General features: G+C 34.3%; 1 protein-coding gene across 1 annotated transcript; it reads right to left on the bottom strand.

The window, feature by feature from the left end:
- Positions 1 to 501: 501 nt before the first annotated feature.
- On the bottom strand, positions 502 to 22,776 carry LOC106054788 (fibrinolytic enzyme, isozyme C-like). The gene is made up of 6 exons (XM_056003855.1): positions 22,678 to 22,776; positions 22,250 to 22,398; positions 12,378 to 12,602; positions 6,353 to 6,581; positions 2,419 to 2,553; positions 502 to 616 (listed from the first exon to the last, which is right to left on the bottom strand). The coding sequence occupies exons 1-6, from the start codon at positions 22,742 to 22,744 to the stop codon at positions 549 to 551; spliced, it is 873 nt and encodes a 290-aa protein (XP_055859830.1). The 5' UTR covers positions 22,745 to 22,776; the 3' UTR covers positions 502 to 548.
- Positions 22,777 to 23,596: the final 820 nt, after the last annotated feature.

Genomic DNA, 23,596 nt, shown 5'->3' with positions numbered 1-23,596 from the left:
ATATTGTTTTCCAGTTGGGGTTCGCCGAATGTTGGAGAATAGAAAAAACGAGTCGCTGAGCTAAAATGGTTGAGAACCGCTGACGTAGATTATAGCTCTAATCCTTCAGTCTGTCCATATAGCTTTGTTTTAAAACTTGACTGTACGGAATAAAGTAATTTCTAGATTAAATACATGAACAATACTGTCAATACCTGATTATAGAATTACACTCCTCACTCACTACCAGACATAAACATACATTTGTCACTATCACATTTTTCATTCGAGACATACACTGTTAATGTTTATTGCACAAAGGCAACTGAATCATCTAAAGCTTTGCTTGGCGTAAACAGTATCTAATAATTTAGTATTAAGAGCCGATGTTTATAAAGTGAAATACTACTTTACTAACCGAATGTCAAGGATGAAGCACTTGTTTTTTTTTTAAGTCATTATTTTCTTTACAGCTGAGACGATTGAAAGCTACTAGCAACAAAATATATTAACAACAATAAAGATGCTTCAGGAAAGTCAAATTTTTATTACATTGCCTTTAAAAAAGTTTACAATTTATCTGACAACCACTTCCGGTACGCAGGAAGGTTAATGTACACAGCAGATAGTGGAGAAGCTGAAATGTATAAATAAATATATATTTAATTTGTTTTTTCATAATGAAAAACAGTTACGTATATATATATATATATATGTGTGTGTCTGTCATCTGACCATTATCGGATAATTATTTTTTTCAGTATTCCAGTCTAGGCATAATATATGTAGGTCTATGATTTCGACCCACTGGACTTTCCACTTTTACCAAACTATTACTAAAAGACGAAAAATATTTATTGCGGTACGTGCAGGATTAGGTTAACATTCTCTACATTAAAAAGAACCAATGTAACTAATCCTTATTATCAGTATACCTAGAGTAAGCTTATATTGGCTTATAGTTTCGCAAAACTGCATCCGCCATTCTCAAGCTACTAAAACTCGAACCTTTATTACCTAGTCTGTATATTTATTCCACCTTCAATTTGGTAGTTCTCTTTGTTTGTTGTATTTCTTCTTACTAAGCTGATTTTAAGTATTAATAGCAGAATGATAATACTTGAAGAACAGGTAAAAATCACACATTCCCGTTCAATTCACATTTGACTAGAGTAACACCTTTAATAAATCACTAAATTTAGAAAGCCTTCAGGATAGAAAACACTGAACCATAATCTTCAAATACAAAAACAAAATCTAATAAAATACTCAGAAAGACACAAAGATAAAGGCACATTCCTCGTTCCATATGCTAGGACAAATTTGTACAAATGCTCCTTCTTCCCTAGTGCTATTAGAGCATGGAATGGGTTGCCTGAGCTAGCCCGGAAAACCAGTGACGACTAAGCAGAATTTAGGTCATTGGTTAATGTCACGTATCAATTTTGAATAAACCAAAGTCTTGTTTAATAAACTTAACATATTTATGCTTGTACTGCACGTGTCATTCCATGACATAATCCGACAAGAGTCCATTAATAGCGTGACATCTTACAGGAAATAATTTGATTGGTTAAAGGTAAGCGTCTAAGAAGATGCCATCTAGAATGTTCAGTCGTGGAGAAATTTTCATTGAGATAAGACGTATTTAGTTTTGAGTTGTAACTTGCAGTGACAAATTTTGTATTTTTATTAGCTCTAGTATTATTCTGAATATATTTCATTATTGAGCTTTAAAAGAAGAAGATATTTTATGTGAGAATGTACAATCATTGCTAACCTAAACTCTTTGGTAAGCTTTTCTTCAATAGTAACTACTGTATGATATTTCTACTCTTCGACAGCAATATTGTTTTGAATTATTACTGCAACTGAGAAAGAATCTCTCAGGAATTTTATTTTGATTGAAAAAAAGTTATCAATATTAAACATGAACTGTTCATAATTAACGACATATAATGACCAACGATTACTAATTAATGACCAATTTCTTTACTAACACCTAACTTATCTTGAATGGGCTCAAAACATTATTACCTATGTAGTCGAGTGTGACATATTCCATCACTAGATTGGACAAGAAACAGTATTGTTCTACTTTATTGACTTCAAATGCTAGGAATTGGGGACATTTTGTCTTCAGTTGCTAAAAAGAATTAGAGATAGGATGAGAATTTGTTTATCTGCCAACAACGAGCCTAAAAATTCATGATTTTAACATAAATCTGATTGGCTTAAAAATAAACACAAAGCATTTCTCTCACACTGTACAGGAAAAATATCCAACAATACCAGGAACAAAAAAACATTTTAAATCAAACATCTCATACAAACATTTCTTATCTCCAGAGATACAACACTTGATCCAAAAAAGGAAAAAAAAAAACTGCTGTCACAATTTCGATCAAATGTGTATTTCTAATTGAAATGAAATCTTACGTGTACAAGTTGGTTCTACCATAGATAATATTCCAACAAGCTCAAGGTTTGTATTGTTTGGTCCACACATTAAAGGGCCGCCGCCATCTCCGTAACAAGGTCCGTTATACATATCATCCTCTGGCAGGTCGAAATCTGAGGAAGAATAATCAAACAAATTAATTTACGCACAAGATTTTTTTATATTTTTTTTTGGCCGTGTTAAGCACCTTAAAATTTTGTGTTTTATTGCTGATAATTCACGTCTAGAGATCTTCCATATTCCCATAATGCATGATTCGCCCCATCGCCATCTTAGTTTTCTCCACATCAAAGAGAGAGAGAGAGTCGTCTTTGTTCTACTTAAATCTCGCAAAGCGCCGATCATGGCTGCAAATGAAATATAGCTGGACAACTTAGACAATCGAATGATTTAGATCTACCCTTTTATTTGACCGTCTCATTGGCCACTCCTTTGTTCCTTGTGACTTTTTCACGGATCACGTTTTTGCATTAGAATGCCTTTTACTTCCTGCCTTTAGCTATTCAGAACATTTCGTCGTCACTCATAGATGAAAAATCTACATCATTTACATTGGTTAAATCGTGCTATTTATAATATTTACTAGACATATGTTACCCGCGACCCGCGGGTCTTTATTTGCGCATTACTTTCGATATAGTCACTTAGATTGTTTTGTAAACAATTAAACGAAATAATAATGTAATAAGTAAAGCGAATAAGTCAATGTAAAAATAGTGTGAATGAAGCTATCAAATCAAAATAGCTAATAGGCTTAAATCCATTTTTTTTTCAAATTAAAACATTTGCTTGTAGGCCTACATATATTTGATTAAAATTTGAGATGAATAGACTAAATTTCGTATGTTCATGTGTATAAAGTATAAAATAGATCTTGAGGTAGACATAGATCTAAATCTACACTAATCTAGAGTTAAAAATTGGCTTCTATAGAGTTCATTCTGTGCTGTGCATGCGTGACCTTTTTTTCATGAATGAATATAGGCCTATCTCAACACGGCTACTCAGCTTTAGCGAACAGCGAACGAATGTATTAAATATGCTTTAGAAAAACAAATTTGAATTTTAATTTGATTAAAATATGAAATGAATGAACAATAATTAGTATGTTTATGTGTTAAAGCATAAAACTATCTTTGCGAAAAGAAGTTTATCATCTTAGAGTTCAATAAGAGTTTTAGACCTAGGCCTAGGAATAGACTCAGTAGAGAGATGTGTTAATGTGTAACCATTTGGTAATGTCTAAAGAAAGAATGTTCCCCAGGAAATCTGTAGTCACAGATATCAGGAACTAATTTATGTAAAAAATGCTTTTGAATAATCTAGTGGATTGGATTTAGATGTATGTTAAACGTAGCTAATGATCCTTTCACGTTATTTCTCTTTCGCTACGAAAATAAAATTAGTTTTGCGAAAATGGGTTTACCCGGAGCCGATACATACATATCTATTAAAAACGAAAAGAGCGATAGATTTGTTAAATGAATGGGATAATAAAGTGAACAATTAAACGAAATAATTTTTAGTACGCGATTCATGAATGAATATAGATCTAGGCCTATCTCAACTCGGCTTCGCAGCTTTCGTAAACGAATGTAGCTTTAGAAAACCAAATTTGAATGTTTTTTTGATCAAAATATGAAATGAATGGACTTTAATTAATATGTTTATGTGTTAAAGCATAAAACTATCTGTGCGAAGAGAAGTTTTATCATCTTAGAGTTGAATTAGAGTTTTAGATCTAGGGATGGGATTATAAAGTAAACAATTAAACGAATAAATATTTAGTACGCGATTCATTACGGTATTGTCTAATGAAAGAATGTTCGTCAGGAAATCTGTAGTCGCAAATATAAGGAACTAATTTATGTAAAAAATGCTTTTGAAACACAAAATTGAAGGTTAATTTTATTATATAATGAAATCAATGGATCTTCTTTTGTATTTTCATGTGTCAAGGTAAAAAACTATCTGCGCAAAGTGTATTTCTTAAAATTAGATCTAGGTCTAAATCCTTTCTATCTTTTCGCATGTCAACATTGTAGACATGGCCTAGATCCATAAAATACTATAGCTGTAATAGAGTCGGACAACTTTATTTTTTTTTGAGGGTCTTAAGTTTGTTTTAGGGCAACAATACATACACTACGGTCTAAGTTGGTACCCAAGGAACATTCCTGCCTAGTTTTTTCAAGATTGGTCAAGCGTTTTTGATGTCTATAAGTAACATACATCCATACATACACCACACATTCTACTTTATAATATAGATAATCAGCTTCCGCCCACCAAAATATTTAAAAATAATAAATTCAAACCTTAACTTCTCAAATAAACCCATCTACATTAAATGGATCACTAAGAGATGTGAAATCATTCCTTCTCCTATTTCCTTGGACGTGTGCCTGATTGCTGCTACAGACACCAGCTAGTTCTTCTTCCTGTCATCTCCACGCCTGACAGATATTCCTTTTATCTCAGTGATTAGAGAAACTTACTCTCTACCCAAGTATTAGTCCGATGACTACATTTCGGAACAACCCTTTCTTAATTAACTCCATGGCCGTAAAAAGGAATCTATGCATCAGCAAGTACCAGATGAACCCTGAAGTCTCGGTTCCACATCTGGAATCGATTCTTAGCACCCACATTTGTTTTAATGTATGGAAACTAATTCCTGTCTTTTTATCACTTAAATTAGATTTTCAATAGCTGTTAGATGTTTTTTTTTATCTAAACGTTACGGACAGATCGACCAACAGCCAAAATGCCAAACAAAGCCAGATGGGGAAACTAAACAAAAAATAAATAAAATCTAATTATTTAAAACTCTTTGGGGAAACTAGTTTAGTTCCATGTTTTGTCGCGGCCGTCACGCTACTGCACGAAAGTCGCTGCTTAAAAAGTCCATTTTAAAAAATGTGCATGCTATTTACATACAAGTGCATTCTTAGCTTTTATAAACAAGCATACATGTTTTCTTTTAAATTTAGCAGCTAGTTGTCCTGAAAAAAAAACCTTTAACTAATATTTACATTTGTTGTGAACATTTTTTTTACATTTTATAATTATATTTGACTTAATGATACTGAAAATACACATAAAAATCTTTCTTTGTTAACATATTTTAACATTATCTCCGTTACATTTATGTTTTGTTTTAGAATTAGTGTATTTTTATTTTAAAAATCTCGGTAGCATAATTAATTTTATAAACTAAAAACCAAAAGTAGTCGTTGCACCTAAACTTTGCAAGCTTCTTTGCATGCTGAAATAATTTTTTTTCATTTCTCTTCTAGTTTTTGAGATCTGAGTGTGACAGACGGACATGCTTTTCACCTTACTAGGGCCGCTAAAATACAAAACCTTATAAAATACTCAGAAAGACACAAAGATAGAGACATATTTCTTATTCCAGGTTGTAGGACACATTCGTACAAGAGTTTCTTTCTATATAGTGCCTATATAGAACTAAATGAGTTGCCAAAAATACCAGCTACTAAGCAGAGTTAAAGTCAATTATTAACATGCATTACTAGATTGACACATGAAACTCGTAGGACGTAATTATCTTCTTTATTTAAGAATCTTCAGTAATCTTATAAGATAAGATTAGATAAGATAAAATAATTCAAGTTTCATCTGTCTAGAGAAAACGGTAGATCACAATGAATCAATTTTAAATATTGACTGCAATACAATGTGAACTTTTTATGTATTATGCTTTTATGCTTAGGACTTACACTGTGATTTAAATCGCTTAAAAATAATTTAAAATTATTTCTTTAATGAAAAATTTATGATCAAAAAGCAGTTTAGCAGATTATTTTTATACGCGTTCTTTACACTTATATTGCAAACAATTTTTTAAATAAACATATAATATGTAAAAGAAATAAATTTATACTTTACCACTCTTGACGCAAATGAACAATCCATCATTAAAAGCATCTTTAAACCAAGGTCTCATATTCAGGCAAACATTAAGTGGCATGATTCTTGTTGATGCTTTCTGTAGCGTATTCGGTAATATTAAATTCTCGGTGTAACCCCAGCCAGTTATCAGGCAGGGTGGTTTCATCCACTTTTCATGCGTATTTGTATCCGTATATTGAGTAGAATTTTCTGCTAATTTTGCAAGCTATTTTTTGTTTAAAATGCAATGAAACTAGAGTTAACAGACACCTGAATGACCAAACGAGGACACCATTTTACAAAGAAGGACTCAAAAACAACAACATAAGACTAAGTAAATGTTAACATCTAGGCCTAATTTATATAAAACTATTCGTATTTTACCCGCTAACCTGTCAGTAAATAGAATGTTGTAAAGCAACAGATACATTAGAACATGGGTGGAGCCTTGGTGGGTCGGGGCTCAACCTCAACCTTGAGATGAAATCGCAACTCGCAGGGGGGAAAGGGGAATTTTGTGATTGTTTTTTTTTTTTTTTTGCTTTAATTTTGTTTATTGTAAGTGATATTTTAGTAGTTTAAAACCCCTCTCAAAAGGGTTTTGAGATATAAAAAAAACTACATAGAATTTTTAAAGCAATTAACTACAGCCATAACTTCTATGAGCGTGACCAAGAGGTTTTGAGTTGAACAACCATTTTACAATGAAGGACTAAACAACATAAGTAGAGTTACGTGCTCTTGGCAAGATGGCTGCTCCCTGTTTACAGTTATCAAAGTTGAGTTAAATTTTTCGTTTTGTTGTATTCAAATCTAAAATAATTCCTTAAAAAGCTATTCAACTAATAAACTAATATCTTTAAATTATAGATTTAACTTAATTCAGCATTATTTCCACTAATTAATTCAAATTAAAAACTTTTAGTTTGGGACTATTTTGTCTCACTAAACCTTATATTTAATATTTATATTATTTAGTCTATATTTATTATTCTATTCTATTATATTATATTATAACCAAGTAGACAACATAGAAGATATAGTAGTACAAGAATATAGAATCCAAAAACTATTAGCTAACACCAAACCAAATAAAGCGTCTGGACCTGATGGTATTCAAGCTAGATTACTCAAATAACTAAGCAATGAGCTAGCCCCAGTGTTCAAAATACTCTTTCAGGCATCGCTTAACCAGGGCAGACTACCAAAGGACTGGAAAGAAGCTAATGTCACCCCCCCCCCTATTTAAAAAAGGATAAAAATCTGACCCAGTAAACCACAGACCAGTATCACTTACTAGAATCACATGTAAGATCCTAGAACACATAATATGTAGCAACATCATAAACCACTTAGACGAACATAATGTCCTCACCCCATACCAACATGGCTTTAGGAAATATAGATCATGTGAAACACAACTAATAGGACTAATAAATGACTTTTCAAAAGATTTAGATAATAGTGAACAAATAGATGCTATCTTACTAGATTTTTCCAAGGCTTTTGACAAAGTTAATCACCATAGTTTGCTTAAAAAATTAAAATATTTTGATATTAATGGTCCATTGCATCAGTGGATTAAAGATTTTCTGATAGGGAGAGAACAAACTGTAATAATAAATGGCTCTAAATCAACACCGATAACAGTAAACTCAGGTGTACCTCAATGAACTGTCTTAGGTCCACTACTATTCTTAATTTATCTAATTGCATTACCTCAGGAACTAAAGTCAGATTATTTGCAGACGATTGTATAATATATAGAACAATAAAAACAACACAAGACACAGATATTTTACAAAGAGAATTAGATGAATTACAGAAATGGGAATCAAAATTGGAGCATGTCTTTCCACCCAGAAAAATGTCAGTTATTAAGAGTAACAAAAAAAAAAACTAAAACAAATTAATTCCACTTATCTTATTTATGGCAAACCAGTAATACTGACTAAAAACGCAAAATACTTAGGTGTTATAATAAATGAAAAACTGTCATGGAATCCACATATTGATGAAACTACAAAAAAATCAAACAAAGCATTAGGATTTATTAAAAGAAATTTCTATAAATCAAATAAGAACATAAAACTAAAATGTTATTTAACCTTGGTTAGGCCAATAATAGAATATGCATTCTCCGTTTGGGACCCCTCAACTCAAGATAACATTAAGAAACTGGAACAGACACAAAATTGAGAAGTATGATTCATAACAAACGAATATTCTTACTTAACCAGAGTAACACTTTTAGTAAAATCACTAAATTTAGAAAGCCTTCAGGACAGAGGACTCATAAGTAAAGTAGCAACTATACATAGAACACTGAACCATAATCTTCAAATACAAAAACAAAATTTAATAAAATACTCTGAAAGACACAAAGATAAAGGCACATTCCTCGTCCCATATGCTAGGACAAATTTGTACAAATACTCGTTCTTCCCTAGTGCTATTAGAGCATGGAATGGGTTGCCTGAGCTAGCCAGGAAAACCAGTGAATTGGCAGAATTTAAGTAATTGGTTAATATGCATGACTAAATGCATGACGCGTAGGACGTAATTATCTTCTTTTTTGAAGTAACGTCTGTATTATATAAGATAAGATAAGATTCTTAGATTTTAGATCTAGTCAGTCTAGTGTTAGACTTAGACTTTAATTAAGGCTTTAGATCTACTAATCATCTACTAATACTAATAATAATAACTAAAAGTAATATTCTATATAGTTATTTATACACGTAAATATATTGAATTTTATAGACATAAACAAAGAACTAGACTAGAACTAGATCTAGTCTAGGTCTATATTTTAATAAACCATTTGAATTGATTGGATTGTCATTGTAAATTAGCTTTCACTTTAGACTTTAGACTTAACTTAGGCATTGTAAACATTAATCTTAAAAATGAAACAACAGTCATAATCCATCATCACACTTTAGATCAATGCAACTTGAAAAATAATCTAACATACACATCCATAACATTAAAGAAGATTACCCATCACAAATGGAAGTTCTCAATCAGACACAGCAGAAATAAATACCTATCACTGTTAATATTAATAGCAGGAGATGTTGAATCAAATCCAGGGTCTAGATCTAAAGATAGATGCGACATCTGCAAAAAAGTATGCACCATAAAACAGAAAGCCATTAATGTGACACCTGCGATGAATGGTACCATGCATCATGTCTCCATATGAATACACCTGTGTATTATGCCTTAGGCAATAAAGACGCGTCATGGCACTGTGCACCGTGTGGGTTACCTCAGTTTACATCAGGACTGTTTGATTTCTTTGATGCAGACACTTCTAACCCATACAACATCCTAAACACCATCCTAAACCAAACTCACCAACCACTAGCCAGATCCCCTCCTGTTAAACCTAAATCTACTAAAATTAATACAACAGCCTCACTAAACAAACCTATTAAAGAAGTAATACCAAAATACCTTTAAAAACCTTAATAATAAATTTTCAAAGCATTAGGAAAAAAACAGCAGACTTATAAATGAATAACACCTGAGAGCGCTTGGATAGTTGATGACGAGGGTAAGGTTACCCCGAAGTTCAACAGTAAATAAGTCCTCACAACAGAAACAAATACAACTAGTCTACAGCAGCATCATTTACAGCAAATACAAAACCCTCAACCCCAGCTATCTGCATATCAAGAGCTACATTTTGAACAGCAAGGCGAAATCTTCATTGAACACTTGCTACAATCGACATATTAAACACCCCAAATAGTTTACTACCAAGATGGATCACGGCATCAGAAACAGATATCTCCACAACTTAATATAAACCAACAATATGAGCAACACTGAGAACAGCAACATTAACAACAATACCAGCCAATACAACAAGAACACCCGTTACGTCAAAATCAGTACAAGCTAGCTCCGATGAAACCATCCGAACAAAAACCACAACAGAATCGAGAACAACAAAACAAGCAATACCACTTAACTCAACAAGAGCAGCGAAATCAACAAAACCAGCGAAATGAGCAGCAACAAACTTGTCAACACCAACTCTGTCCACAACATTATCGTTTATCACAACGAGAACAGCAATATCAATACCAGCAAATGCTACAAGAAGAAAACCTAGAACAGCATCAGAACCATTAGAACTATAAAGTACCGGCTACTGCAATAAGAACAACCATTAGGACAATACCAACAATACCAGTTACTGCAACATGAACAACAACTGTAACAATATTAGTACAACAATATCAGCTACTGCAACAAGAACAACAGCTGAGACAATATCAGTACCAGCTATCTACAAGGAAAACATACCAACAATAATCACCTCCAAAGCATCGAGAACAACAGCAGCAGCAATATCACCTGTCTTAGCAAGAACAGCAAAATCAACAACAATATTATTTGTTGCAACAAAATTCACCCCAACAACAACCCTCAAAGTTTCAGCAGCCATTACCTAAAGAGACTCAAAGCCCTAAGACAAGTCAATGACACTAGCAAAACTGAATAAATTAGAATTAGCCTATTTAAATGTGTGTGGATTAGCGAGAAAGTTTCACTATCCAGAATTTATAAGTATGATTGATACATTTTACATAGTAGGAATCTCTGAAATTAAACTGAGTAATGATAAATTGGGAGCAGTTAATAAAATAAGTCATCAACACAATCTACTATACAAAAAAATCTAGAAGCCTTAAAAAGTCTACTAGATCGGGGGGGGGGGGGGGGCTGTACGTAGCATTAGAAACATACAGCTAGACAGTGTTGGGAAACTAAATATAGGGTTAAGCGTAATGTAATCGAACACTGGAACCCAGCCAAAGCTAATTCGTATAATTGAAACTGATCAGTCGAATATCAATTTTAAACTTGATAAAATTCTAAAAATAAAGTCGGATAATATCAGAAATACCAAAAAAATATTAATGACATACAAGCAGTTCGAAATAAACAACAATCTAAATAGAAAAGAAAAAAAAAAGAAAAAGGTTATAAACTTTGGTGTGCATATCAATGTAGACAAAAAAGAAAAGCCTATTTTTAAGCCAGAGGAATCAATAGTAGAGTTTTTCAAATTTACATAATCCCTATCAAGAGTAAAACTACATAGTAAAACCTACAAAATTGCTACGAATACTGCCATAACAAACCATGCTGATAATTTTAAATAAAAAAAGGAAGAGATTGAAAGGAAAGAATCCTAGAGAATATTGACGGATTCTTATGGAAAAAGAAGATTAATAATTTTAATAATTAATAATAATGCCTCCAGCCTGCGCAAAGTATTTTGAAAGTGATAATTGGCTCGTGCAGGCCAATACCACTCTTTATACTAAATGCAGTCCAAAGTGGCACAGAAGTCTGAGACGGCTGTGAACAAGATTGATAATAATTATGTTGATATTTACGAGTTATCTCAAAATGAACCATTAAATAGTCCTAGCAACTAGGCCAAACTAAACCCTAAGTAAAACCAGATACACTTATGTAGGTACGCATTGTCCCAAAAAAAAATATTAACACACATAATTCTAATTTGATAAAAATATTCTGAAATTACAAGTGCATAAATTTTAAAATTAGCTGATTAAATTATATATTTTTTTTTGTAAATGCTTTTAAAAAATCAATTGCTCTGAAATCTACTCAGATCTCCCTTACTTCCCCTTCCCATTTGTCTGTTCCTGACATAGCTTAATGAGAAAGCTAAAAGAATGAAACATCTCTAAACAAAAACCATTGTTAAAAGTATTATTAATCACACAGATTTATTGTTATGGGTCTAGATTCATTACTTATTTAATTACATGACTGGTCCAAACTAATTGATACAATAACACTTCGTATAAGCTTTTTTTTTTAATTTTTAAAAATGTGTTTTTTTCTTGTTTGACAAGTGTGCTTTGATTAAAATACCATGAAATTACAAAGTTATACATTGTCTAATTATCTAAAGAAATTAAATAATTCAAAAGAAAAAGATCCGTTTAAATTTTGTACTTTGACTTACCTGCACATTCAGGTTAAGTTTCGCTGCGGTGGCCAGTGTTATTACAGCAATATTATTGGGGTTCCAGAATTGAATCTCATCTTCGATACTTTCATGCTTGTGTATATTGGAAACGTAAATAGTTTGTTGGTATTGGTTTGGTGGCCCATATATATTTAGTACCCCAACAATCACACGGACATTGTTGGCATACAAGTGGTCAAAGCAATCGGCAGCAGTCAGAACCTAAATGTCATAAAAAATAAGACTTAACAAACAAACAAAAAGAACGCAAATCTAAATCTTTTTCTAGCATAACGTCAAAAACGATATACGTAATTGAAGATCTCCATTATACATTAAACAATGTCAAGAACGCTATTTAGATATATACTGTTGTCTGCTAAATAAAATACTGTTGAGATAGACATGAACAATATTTCATTACATAGCAGTTTATCTTTGTATCAAGTTTTATTTATTACTCTTAGTTGCTACGAAAGTTTGATTCTGCAGTCTTAATAGAGGCAAAAGAATGTTCATATACCTATATATATATATTATCCTAACTAGATCTAAAAAAATACGTCCCATCTCTACAAAATTTAGATCACAACTGAAGGTTCTCGATGGCGCCTTTGCTAAATTCCGATATGACAACCCAGGGGTCGGCTACCTGCGACTCGCGAGCCACATGCGGCTCTTTGGGTGATAAGCTGCGTTTCTTTAGTTCCATACTCAAATATTATTTATTTCATCGAAACAAAAAATAGAATCGATTAACTAAGATTTGGCACCGATTCTATCTCTCAGCCACTTGTACTTGCTTTTCACTGCACCCCCTCCCTATTTCTTCAAATGTAACATATTTGCAGGTGGAAGAACTCAACTTTCTTCTCCCTTATGACTTGATATAGATAAGTCTTGCGACATAAAAGACATGGCACAAGTTGGTTTTCTGTCAGGTATTTGTCTTTTCAAGGATTGCTAGCGCACTCGTAACAAACTAGGGAGAAGATTTAGCGAATGCCGTGCAAAAATACCTTAAAGACAATAAGATCGATTTAAATAAACTCGTTTCAATAGTGACTGATGGAGCCAGAAATATGACAGGAAAAAAATAAAAGAGAATCTGCGAGTCTCCACGAATTGTTTATGTTTCACTGCTTACTAAACCAAGAAGTGCTTGTTTAAAGCACTCTACTATCGTCAGTTTAAAGAATTCTTAAACGAAATGGAGACAGTATTCCGATCTTCTTCCCAATAAAGTGCGATAAAACTACTAGCTTTGTACTTGAATTAAATAAATATATTCCTAAATGAGGATTAAAGAACGACAAATGGTTGCCAAAATGTTACTTTATGATGGATATATCAGGAAAAGTAAATAAGATGAATCTAAAACTACAAGAAAATGAAAACCCACCCAATGTTTTTGTAGAAGATAAGAGCGGTGGCTGAGTTGTAAAGAGCTTGGCTTCCGAACCGGTTTCCTGAGTTATAATCCTGGTGAAGACTGGGATTTTTAATCTTTGGATATTTTTTTAGCGCTTCTAAATCCACCCAGCCTTAATAATTACCTGATATTAGTTGGGAAATGTAAACGTGGTTGGTCGTTGTGCTGTGGTTCACAGAAAGAGATGACCTTCACATGTATGCCCTATCTGTAGACACTGGGCATTAATGACTTAAGCTCTTCCTGCCTGTGAGCCATATTTGGAATTGCACTCTAGTTAGCGACAATATTAATAGTTACACAATATAGATGATGGACTTTAAACGAGAAATGTGTTGACCTAATGAATAGGTTTCTAGAGATTCTAGAGATTGTTTAAAGTTATTGACAGTTGACGTTTGACTCCTGAGATGACTACACAGTGACAGTGGCCTTTCTCAAGTTAATGATATTTTATAGATAATTATTGACTTATTGATCTGAAGATATTCTTATGAAAAAAAGTGTTTTTAACTTTCTCATGTGTAATGTGCCCTAGCAGTATACACAGGCACCTAAGATATTTATAAAGGTTGTTTAGAACTTCCTACACCGCAACACATTTTGTTCAAACTCTAACCCATTTCAAAAAGCTTGTATCTTATAAGAAAGCTGTTATTTTTGTTTTCGTCTCTTCGAAGTTGTGACGATACGAAACTTGCATACAAAAGTTCATTTGAGTTTTTCCAAGCAAATTTTATTTTTAACTTTAAACAATTATTTTCTTGTCCACCCATAACTAAGTTCTTGTACGATTTATCTTCCCTGGCCAAGACAAAGGTACTGCTTCTCAGGGGATGAAACTCCACGTAAAACGTAAACTAACTTCTCTAGGGCTAAGTTTTAATAATCGACCGCTGTACAGGTGACCAGCACACAATAGTCGCTGCACCAGCGCTACACGCAGCGGCTTAATAACTATTCACACCTTCCCACCACCCCCCCCCTTTCCGTAGGATACGCGCCGCCCTAGGTATAGTATTGCTCGGGCTGGACCATGACTTATTCGTTTAAGTTACTACTCACACGGTAGGCAACGAATGTAGACCATAAATCTTACCTGACGCCTGACATCTCCGGTACATAGATACATGTGAGAAAATCACCTAGGTTTCATCCCCACCCATTAAACAAAATGTCCCATCTCAACATAAAGAGAGACTAAAGCATTCTAAGTTTGGCGCGCGAAAATTCATACAGTGTCCTCTGCTAGGGAGTTTATTTTGTGAGGTCTCATTAGGGACAAACGGGTGAGTGTAAATTGTTTACTATACTTATTTTATGTTCTAAGAATGTGTCTACACAACCACTTTCCCCGTCATTACATTATGACTTTATTGTGTGTGTACATTGTATTATTTTGCATTGATGATATATCTTCATATTATTAATGCTACTACGGTTGACTGCATTTGTAACCGCAGTTATTTGCCCCTTAGTGTATTTGATTTATTTTATTTTCCCCATATCTGAATCTTAGTGATTAATACAAACGATAACCTTTCATGAATCTAAGTGCTGTCTAAGAACTTAGATCACAGTGCTCTAAACTTACAGAGCGCATGTGAATTTAATTATTTTACATTCCAATTATATCCCTCATAAATATTATTATGCATTACACCCTTGTGATCTCATGGTTCCTTGGATGAATATGATTTTGATTAATCATATCAACCCTTATCATTGTAGCTCGATTCCTAGCATTTTATTTTCACCTTATCTTTAGCTTTAGCGTGTCATACTCATTTCACATATTACTATAACTTATTACTTATCGACGTAATCATATTCAATGGATGAATCTTGCCTAGTATCATCCTACATTGTATGATAACATATTTATTGTGGTTACTTTACTTGTATCTTGTTTGTTATTGAGTTATATACATGCTTTAAGATTTTATACCTAATTATCTTAAATGCTTTATTGGGATTGATGCCAATTCCTGCATCTGAATTATTGCAAGGCATATCGGAATCCTTGATCAATGCCTTTAGGAGGTTCCTAATTGTCTGTCATATCCCCAGCCTGGTTGCTGTATCTGTAACTGCATGCTGTAACGGTCATATATCCACCCAAAGTTGTGTCCCCGTACAAGGACAACCCTAGAGTCGGACATGTACCAGTATTCTCTCTATCAAATCTTTGTCCCAATCGGCTTTCGTGCAGAACTTCTTTGCATTCGTAAAGAATGTGTTCTATTGTCTCATCGTCCTCCACACCAGACAACCCCCCCTCGAATTACATACCAGTCAGCAAGAAGGCATTGCCTACTGTCCTTGACCATAGAATATTGCCCAGTGTCCACAGTGCCTTATACTGCCTAGTATCATTTGCCCAGTACCCGGCCCAAACTGTCGGCTGCCCAATAGCTACTGCCTAATGTCGACTGTTTAGAGCAACCTTCGCTACAGAAGATAAACTGGTGTGAGTTAGCACAGCCATCTACGAGCTAGAGACCACAGCTGAGAGATCTACTACTACAAACTTAGTCTGCGGCACCAACACTCTCTACTGCTAAACAGGCAGCGGCATAACCTAGCGCCAGCGTGCCTATAGCACAGACGACATCTTGAGCCGACGTCCTAAGACAGAGCCGGATGATTCATCATTCTGAGTGCCAGTCCTACGACCGCCAAAAGACAACCCACGGGCTAGCAGCTAAGAATAAAGTAGTCAGACATAGGAATTCTCTTCCAATCAATCAATAATTAGCAATCCATGATCAGCAATTATCCTATATATTAATGCATATAATGCATTCTTGTGCCTGTTCAAAATCTTGTATATGTGAGCGGGATTAATTAATTAAATTTCCCCTAGACTTTAATAAACGAGCCAAAAATGACTATTTAAACATCTTGTCACAAAAGTCAGCCTTCGATTTTTTTCTAAACGCCTGTTCGATGATCACTGGGTAGAGTATTGAAAGAGCCTGGTAGATGATCACTAGGTAGATTATTCAAATAGCCTGGTAGATGATCACTAGGTAGAGTATTCAAAGAGCCTGGTGGATGATCACTGGGTAGAGTATTCAAAGAGCCTGGTAGATGATCACTAGGTAGAGTATTCAAAGAGCCTGGTAGATGATCACTAGGTAGAGTATTCAAAGAGCCTGGTGGATGATCACTAGGTAGAGTATTCAAAGAGCCTGGTGGATGATCACTGGGTAGAGTATTCAAAGAGCCTGGTAGATGATCACTAGGTAGAGTATTCAAAGAGCCTGGTAGATGATCACTAGGTAGAGTATTCAAATAGCCTGGTAGATGATCACTGGGTAGAGTATTCAAAGAGCCTGGTAGATGATCACTGGGTAGAGTATTCACAGAGGTGAATGATCAATGGGTAGAGTATTCAAAGAGCCTGGTAGATGATCACTGGGTAGAGTATTCAAAGAGCCTGGTAGATGATCACTAGGTAGAGTATTCAAAGAGCCTGGTTAATGATCACTAGGTAGAGTATTCGAAGAGCCTGGTGGATGATCACTGGGTAGATTATTCAAAGAGCCTGGTGGATGATCACTAGGTAGAGTATTCAAAGAGCCTGGTGGATGATCACTGGGTAGAGTATTCAAAGAGCCTGGTAGATGATCACTAGGTAGAGTATTCAAAGAGCCTGGTAGATGATCACTAGGTAGAGTATTCAAAGAGCCTGGTGGATGATCACTGGGTAGAGTATTCAAAGAGCCTGGTGGATGATCACTGGGTAGAGTATTCAAAGATCCTGGTAGTTGATCACTGGGTAGAGTATTCAAAGAGCCTGGTAGATGATCACTGGGTAGAATATTCAAAGAGCCTGGTTGATAATCACTGGCTTGAGTATTCAAAGAGCCTGGTGGATGATAACTAGGTAGAGTATTCATAGATGATCACCGGGTAGAGTATGTGACAGGTGGGGTAATGTGACGTGTGTTTGGCACGTTTTATGTCTAGGGGATGATTATTTTTAATGCTATCACACCCCCACTTATCAGCATATGAATCGGGAGCAGACACGCAACGAGACAAGCAATGAAAGATAGATACAAAAGTTAAAATAAAAGAATATTTATTTACATAAATATACATATAAGAATGAAAAAAAGGGGGGGGGTTTGCATCTATCTCTAGTGAGTACTAGATTTAATCATCACTCTTGCACCTAATAAGAGTATGTCACTTTGTCCTCTGACTTAGCTAGTTTTCCTGTTGATGTCGCAGCTGGCTGTGTCCTGGCTTGAGGTTCTGCAGCTGGAGGTGGCGCTCTAGCGGATAGAGGGACGCCGGTGATATAGTTCTTGTGGAGTCTCAATCCCCAAAATCTAATATCTGTAGTGGGCACAGTAGGGCGGATGGCCGGCTACCGTGGGCACAAGGTTACTGCGGGCAGAGCTGATCTGCCGTGGGCAGCGTAGTTGACAGGATATGTCCAGAGAGTAGCAGAGGGTTGGCGTAGCTATGACGTCTCGCACAGACCTGAGTCCATAGGGACGTCGCACCTAATAAGATGACAGGTGGGCTGTCGAATAGGCGGGCAATGCCGATAGCGCCAAGTGCAGCGCTGAATAGCACTAAACACATAGGCAGTAGTTGAGTGGCGTCGAGTAGACACTGAACAGCAAATAGCAAATAAATAGGCAATAGGTGATTCTTGATAGCAAATACCGTGCTGAATAGCACTAAGCACCTAAATAGGCAATAGGCAGACACCTGAGGGAGGCTGCGGATAAATAAAGACAAGTTAGGACATGTCTCTCATACATCTTATCGATGCCCTCGACTGAGGTGCATTCGTCAGACTGGTAAAATTGCTTTAGAGCATAAAGGGGAGATGATGAAAAATGGGATTTGGAAAATAGATGGCAGATAGTAGCAATATAGGAATGTACATAAAAGGGGAAATAATAATATAAAAATGTACATAGAAGGGGAAATATAAATCTCAAATAAACAACACAGGTGGATAGAGAAAGAAGGGGGGGGGGTTGAATTGGGCGGTGGTCAGCGACCCTGACGGTATGTTTACATATGACCGTCGATCGAGAACAATGGAGCGCACTTGAATGGAGAGGGCAAGACAAAAGAGATTGTGTGTCTACCTTTCCCCGATCAAGGGCAGATAAATGAAAGGACGCGCCTTAGCTATCTCCAAGGTGGTCAACTAAGTCTAGCCTGGAGAGGAAAAGGTGGCGCGGGTGAATGATTTAGGGGTAGGATGGACAAATAATTAAAATAAAATAAATAAATAATGAAAAATAATAATTAATGCTGTGATAAATTTGAGTGACTCTGACAGCGAGCTTTTGACTTGTCACAGAGTATTCAAAGAGCCTGGTGGATGATCACTGGGTAGAGTATTCAAAGAGCCTGGTCTCAATCTTTGTTTTACCTCTCTGTCTTAGTCAGGTAGATTTATAAACTAAAATAATTAACAATCAAGCGTCCTGATTATACTGGACTCTTTTCCTCAATCTTTCTGTTAATATTTCATGTACTTTGTTACTACTCCAATGTTTCAATGGATGTGCACTGTGTCTTTTGGATTCTAAAGTTGGTCTGGAGTTTAAGTTGTGTGGAAACGTGTATTTCAGTGGAGTTTTTTTGGTAAATTGCTTGACAGTATGGACAACCACCATCTTGGAACCTAATAACGAGCCTAAGCCCAAGGCTTTAACTGAACAAATTCCTAGCACAAAATGTAAGAAGAGAGGAAGTAGTGGAGGAATACGAGTTAAGTGTAGAAGAAGAGGACAAAGAGGCTTCCTTTCACCCATCGTAACAGGCAATGTTAGGTCTTTACAAAATAAGATGGAAGAATTAACAGGTTGCTGTGAACATCTGTATCAATTTAGAGAGTGTTCCTTAATGTGTTTCACTGAAACCTGGCTCAATGATACGATACGACTCTTCTGCTGATCTCGATACATTTTATGTTTATAGAGCAGACAGAACAATGAATAGTGGGAAGTCAAAAGGAGGAGGACTCGCAATCTATATAAACAAGGAATATTGCAACTCTAAGAATGTGAACATCAGGAATAAAATGTGTGACCCTAACATTGAACTTATGTGTTTCACACTTAGGCCTTACTATTTGTCTAGAGAATTGACACAGGTGTGTGTTATTGTTGTGTACATACCACCGACGGCTGACAGACTACGAGGATGCATTAAGAAAACTAATTCGGAAATCTTCATTGAGAACTGTCTAGATATAAACGAACTTACAGAAACTGTTAATTCGTATCTATTTTTCAGTGAGAAGTTAACAATTCCAACAAAAACAACAGTCTATGGAAACAATAAGCCTAGGATGACACAAAAAATCAAACAATTAATTTAATAATTATTGAAAAGAAAACAAAGTATAAGGCGAAGAAATAAAAAAATGCTAAAAATACACTGAAGAAAGCAATAATTGAAGGGAAAAATTATACAAAGAAAAAATTGAGAATTTCTTTGGAAATAACAACTCAAACGCATGCTGGGAGGGATTAAAGAAAATAACAGGCTGTGCCTCAAAACGAGAACGATTATCAGTGGATGATGAGGAGAACTTCGCCAACAAACTAAATGTTTTTATTCCCGTTTCGATAAAGACAATTTTGTTGACCTACAAAAAGAAATTTTCAACACTCTGACCAAAGAAAAACAAGAACTCTACGTCAATTTTGTAACTGAAGATGAGGTGACCTTGTTATTTAAAAGAGTAGACGTAACAAAAGCTTCTGGACCAGATAAAATTACTGGCAAGCTGATCAAGCTATGTGCGGAACAAATTTCTTTTATCTTCTCTCACATATTTAACTACTTGTTGCAAGCGTGCGTAATACCACACTTCTGGACAACTTCAGAGATCGTACCAGTACCAAAGAAACCAAAAATAGATAGCTTAAATTATTTCCGCCAAGTAGCACTAACATCTATAGTTATGAAATGTTTTGAAAAATATATGCTTAAACAACTTGTAGCAAAAGTCAATAACAGCCAAAACCCTCACCAATTTGCATATAAAGCAGCTAGAGGAACTGATGATGCAATTCTATTGCTTATGGACCAGCTTTATAAGCATCTCAATACACCCAAAACATATGCACGAGTCCTCTTCGTAGATTTCTCCTCGGCTTTCAATACCATACAGCCACATCAAATGATAAACAAAACTAAGTAACTTAAATGTAAGCCCTTACTTACAAGCATGGGTTCTAAACTTTTTAATCCAACGTCCTCAGTATGTTAAAGTCAACAACACCAAATCGTCAACTCGAGTACTATGTACGGTGCTCCACAAGGTTGTGTACTTTCTCCTGTACTATACACTCTTTACACTAATGACATAAGAAGCATCTATGACTCAGTTAAACTCATTAAATTCGATGATGATACTGCTATAGTCGGTCTTATTTCAGAAGACGAAACTCTGTATCGAAGCTCGATAGAAGAGTTTAAAAACTGGTGCACTGAACACTTTTTAGAACTGAATGTCACAAAAACTAAAGAACTTAAAATAATTATGATTTCAGAACGAAAAAACAAACTAAAGGTGAACTGCAAATAAACACTACATCTATAGAACAAGTGAAGGCATATAAATATCTAGGTATTATCATTAATAACAATCTCTCATGGGAAGACCATCTTGGAACTCAAAGAAAACAGCCCAGCGACTTTTTTCTATACAAACTCAATAGCTTTAAACTAAATAAGAAGATCCTAAATACCTTTTACGGCGCGACTATACAAAATCTGCTAACATACGGAATAACTTGTTGGCAAGGCAACGCTTCATCTAAACTGTTGCGCGGTCTAGAAACCATCATAAAAAGGGCATCAAAAATTACACTCACAACATTACCACACTTAACATAACTTTTTGAACATAAGTGTGTAAGAAAAAACGAAAAAATCTTGGAAGACAACGGCCACCCGCTTCATCAGAACTACGTCAGGTAGTCGAGAAGTGGGCGTCTACTGTCAATCAAAACAAGAAAAGAGCGGTACAAAAACTTGTTCGTACCTCACACGGTCAGACTATATCAACGCCATTCATTGATCAGAAAACATGAAAAAGATCTAGATGCCTGTGTGTAGTCGATGAATGAACTTAATGTTGTGTCTGTTTTATTTATGTAAATATTTCTGTAGTGTTCTTTATATGAGAAAAGAGTCATTGACATCACAACTAATTTCCAAAAGGATCAATAAAATAGTCTTAGTCTTATAGCAATTTTTATACACAAATGTATTTAAACAAAAGTTGTTTTTTAAATATTTTTTGTAGATACATTTAACATTGTTTAAAAATTATTATCATAACATTTCCAACATTTAGCTGTAATTAACTAAGTATTAATCTAAAAAAATAGTCCTGATATAACAATGTGCTTTAAAATAGTATAGACTTTTAACAAATTACTTTTTTTTCAGTGACCAAAACTCCTCCACAGAGAAGGGACCATCTGCCATTTTTTCTGTATTGAATTGCAACTTGAAAAGGGAACTCGAACAATTCAGCATTCTGTCCAAGCATAATTCGCTTTCTCAATTGACCAATAGAATCCATTGCTGACGAAAAATAATTTAAAGTCATTTTAAAAAGTTACTATAAGAAATAAAAAAAAAGTTAATAAAAAGCAAGTATCAAACTGTGAAACTAACAAACTATTTAAATTTTCAGTATTGTTTTTAAGAAAGTGATTGTTATGTCATGCGATTTAGTTATTATAGAAAAAAACACTCTAGTCTAAAGTTAAACGTAACACAAGTTGACTTAGCGCGAAAGAGTCTCTTATGGAATTTTGTGTATATACATTGAAAAAAAAAAAAAAAAGAAAACTATCTTACCTTGACTGTTACTCAATGGAATAAGATTTAGTAAAATAAAAAAGTTGGTCAAAATTAACCAAAACATTTCAAATTTTTACAAAATCACTTTGTCTTAGCATTTAATTTCTGCTCTGACATTTGAAAACAAAACATCGCGATCTTATATGTAAAATTTGTAAACTGTCTATTAGCTACAAAACAACCACATAATTAGATATTGATGTAATCTGACGGTTCAAAATATGTTTCTAAATCCTCAAATCAATGTGAAATTTAAAAAGTTAATTGATCAATTTCGTTAAGTTAAATTATATATTTATAAAAACAGCTTTGATAATAATTTGAAATTTCAATAACAGATTTATCTAGTAATTTAAAATAAACTACATGAAAATTTAACATTTTAATATAGCAACAAAATTTCATAGTTATGATTAAATGATAAATGTAAATAAAATTACTAGATGAACGAGATACTTTTTTGTTCACAAAAACAAAGAGGCAACCCAAACTAAATCCCGTCATTGTAAAGGAATTTTCAGGCCCCGGTTTTGTTCCAAATATTTAAAGAAAAAACTAAAAAATCATTTAAGTTTGTTTTGTTTTTTTTTCAGTTAAAAATAGACTGGATAAACTTTTGTCAATAAAATTGGACTTACACATTCCCCCGCTCACCCCCCCTCCCAAAAACAAAATGTAATATACAAGTAAAAATGCAATTTTAAAAACAGTTTCTGTAATCAGTCAAACTCAGACGCGGCTCCACCAATTTCGACAATGGACAAAAAGTTACAATCTTCTTTGTTTGTTTAAAATAATTCAATTTTCAAGAATCATTTGGCACCTTTTTCGCTAGAAAGCCAACTGTACAAAGTATTGTTTGCAATGAGATTTTAGACCTCTTGAAAAGAAAATGTAATAACATAAATTAGAAGAA

The sequence above is a fragment of the Biomphalaria glabrata genome, chromosome 11, assembly GCF_947242115.1.
Source record: "Biomphalaria glabrata chromosome 11, xgBioGlab47.1, whole genome shotgun sequence".
Lineage (NCBI taxonomy): Eukaryota > Metazoa > Mollusca > Gastropoda > Planorbidae > Biomphalaria > Biomphalaria glabrata.
Note: the sequence above shows the minus strand (reverse complement) of the source record. Positions and strands in the feature narration are given on the sequence as shown.

Coding starts and splice junctions, on each gene's coding strand:
- LOC106054788 (XM_056003855.1), bottom strand. CDS start 22,744: ATGTTTTGGTTAATTTTGACCAACTTTTTTATTTTACTAAATCTTATT. Junction 12,603..22,249: donor TTTTGGTCACTGAAAAAAAA/GTAATTTGTTAA, acceptor TATGACATTTAG/GTTCTGACTGCTGCCGATTG. Junction 617..2,418: donor GGTAGAACCAACTTGTACAC/GTAAGATTTCAT, acceptor TATACATTTCAG/CTTCTCCACTATCTGCTGTG.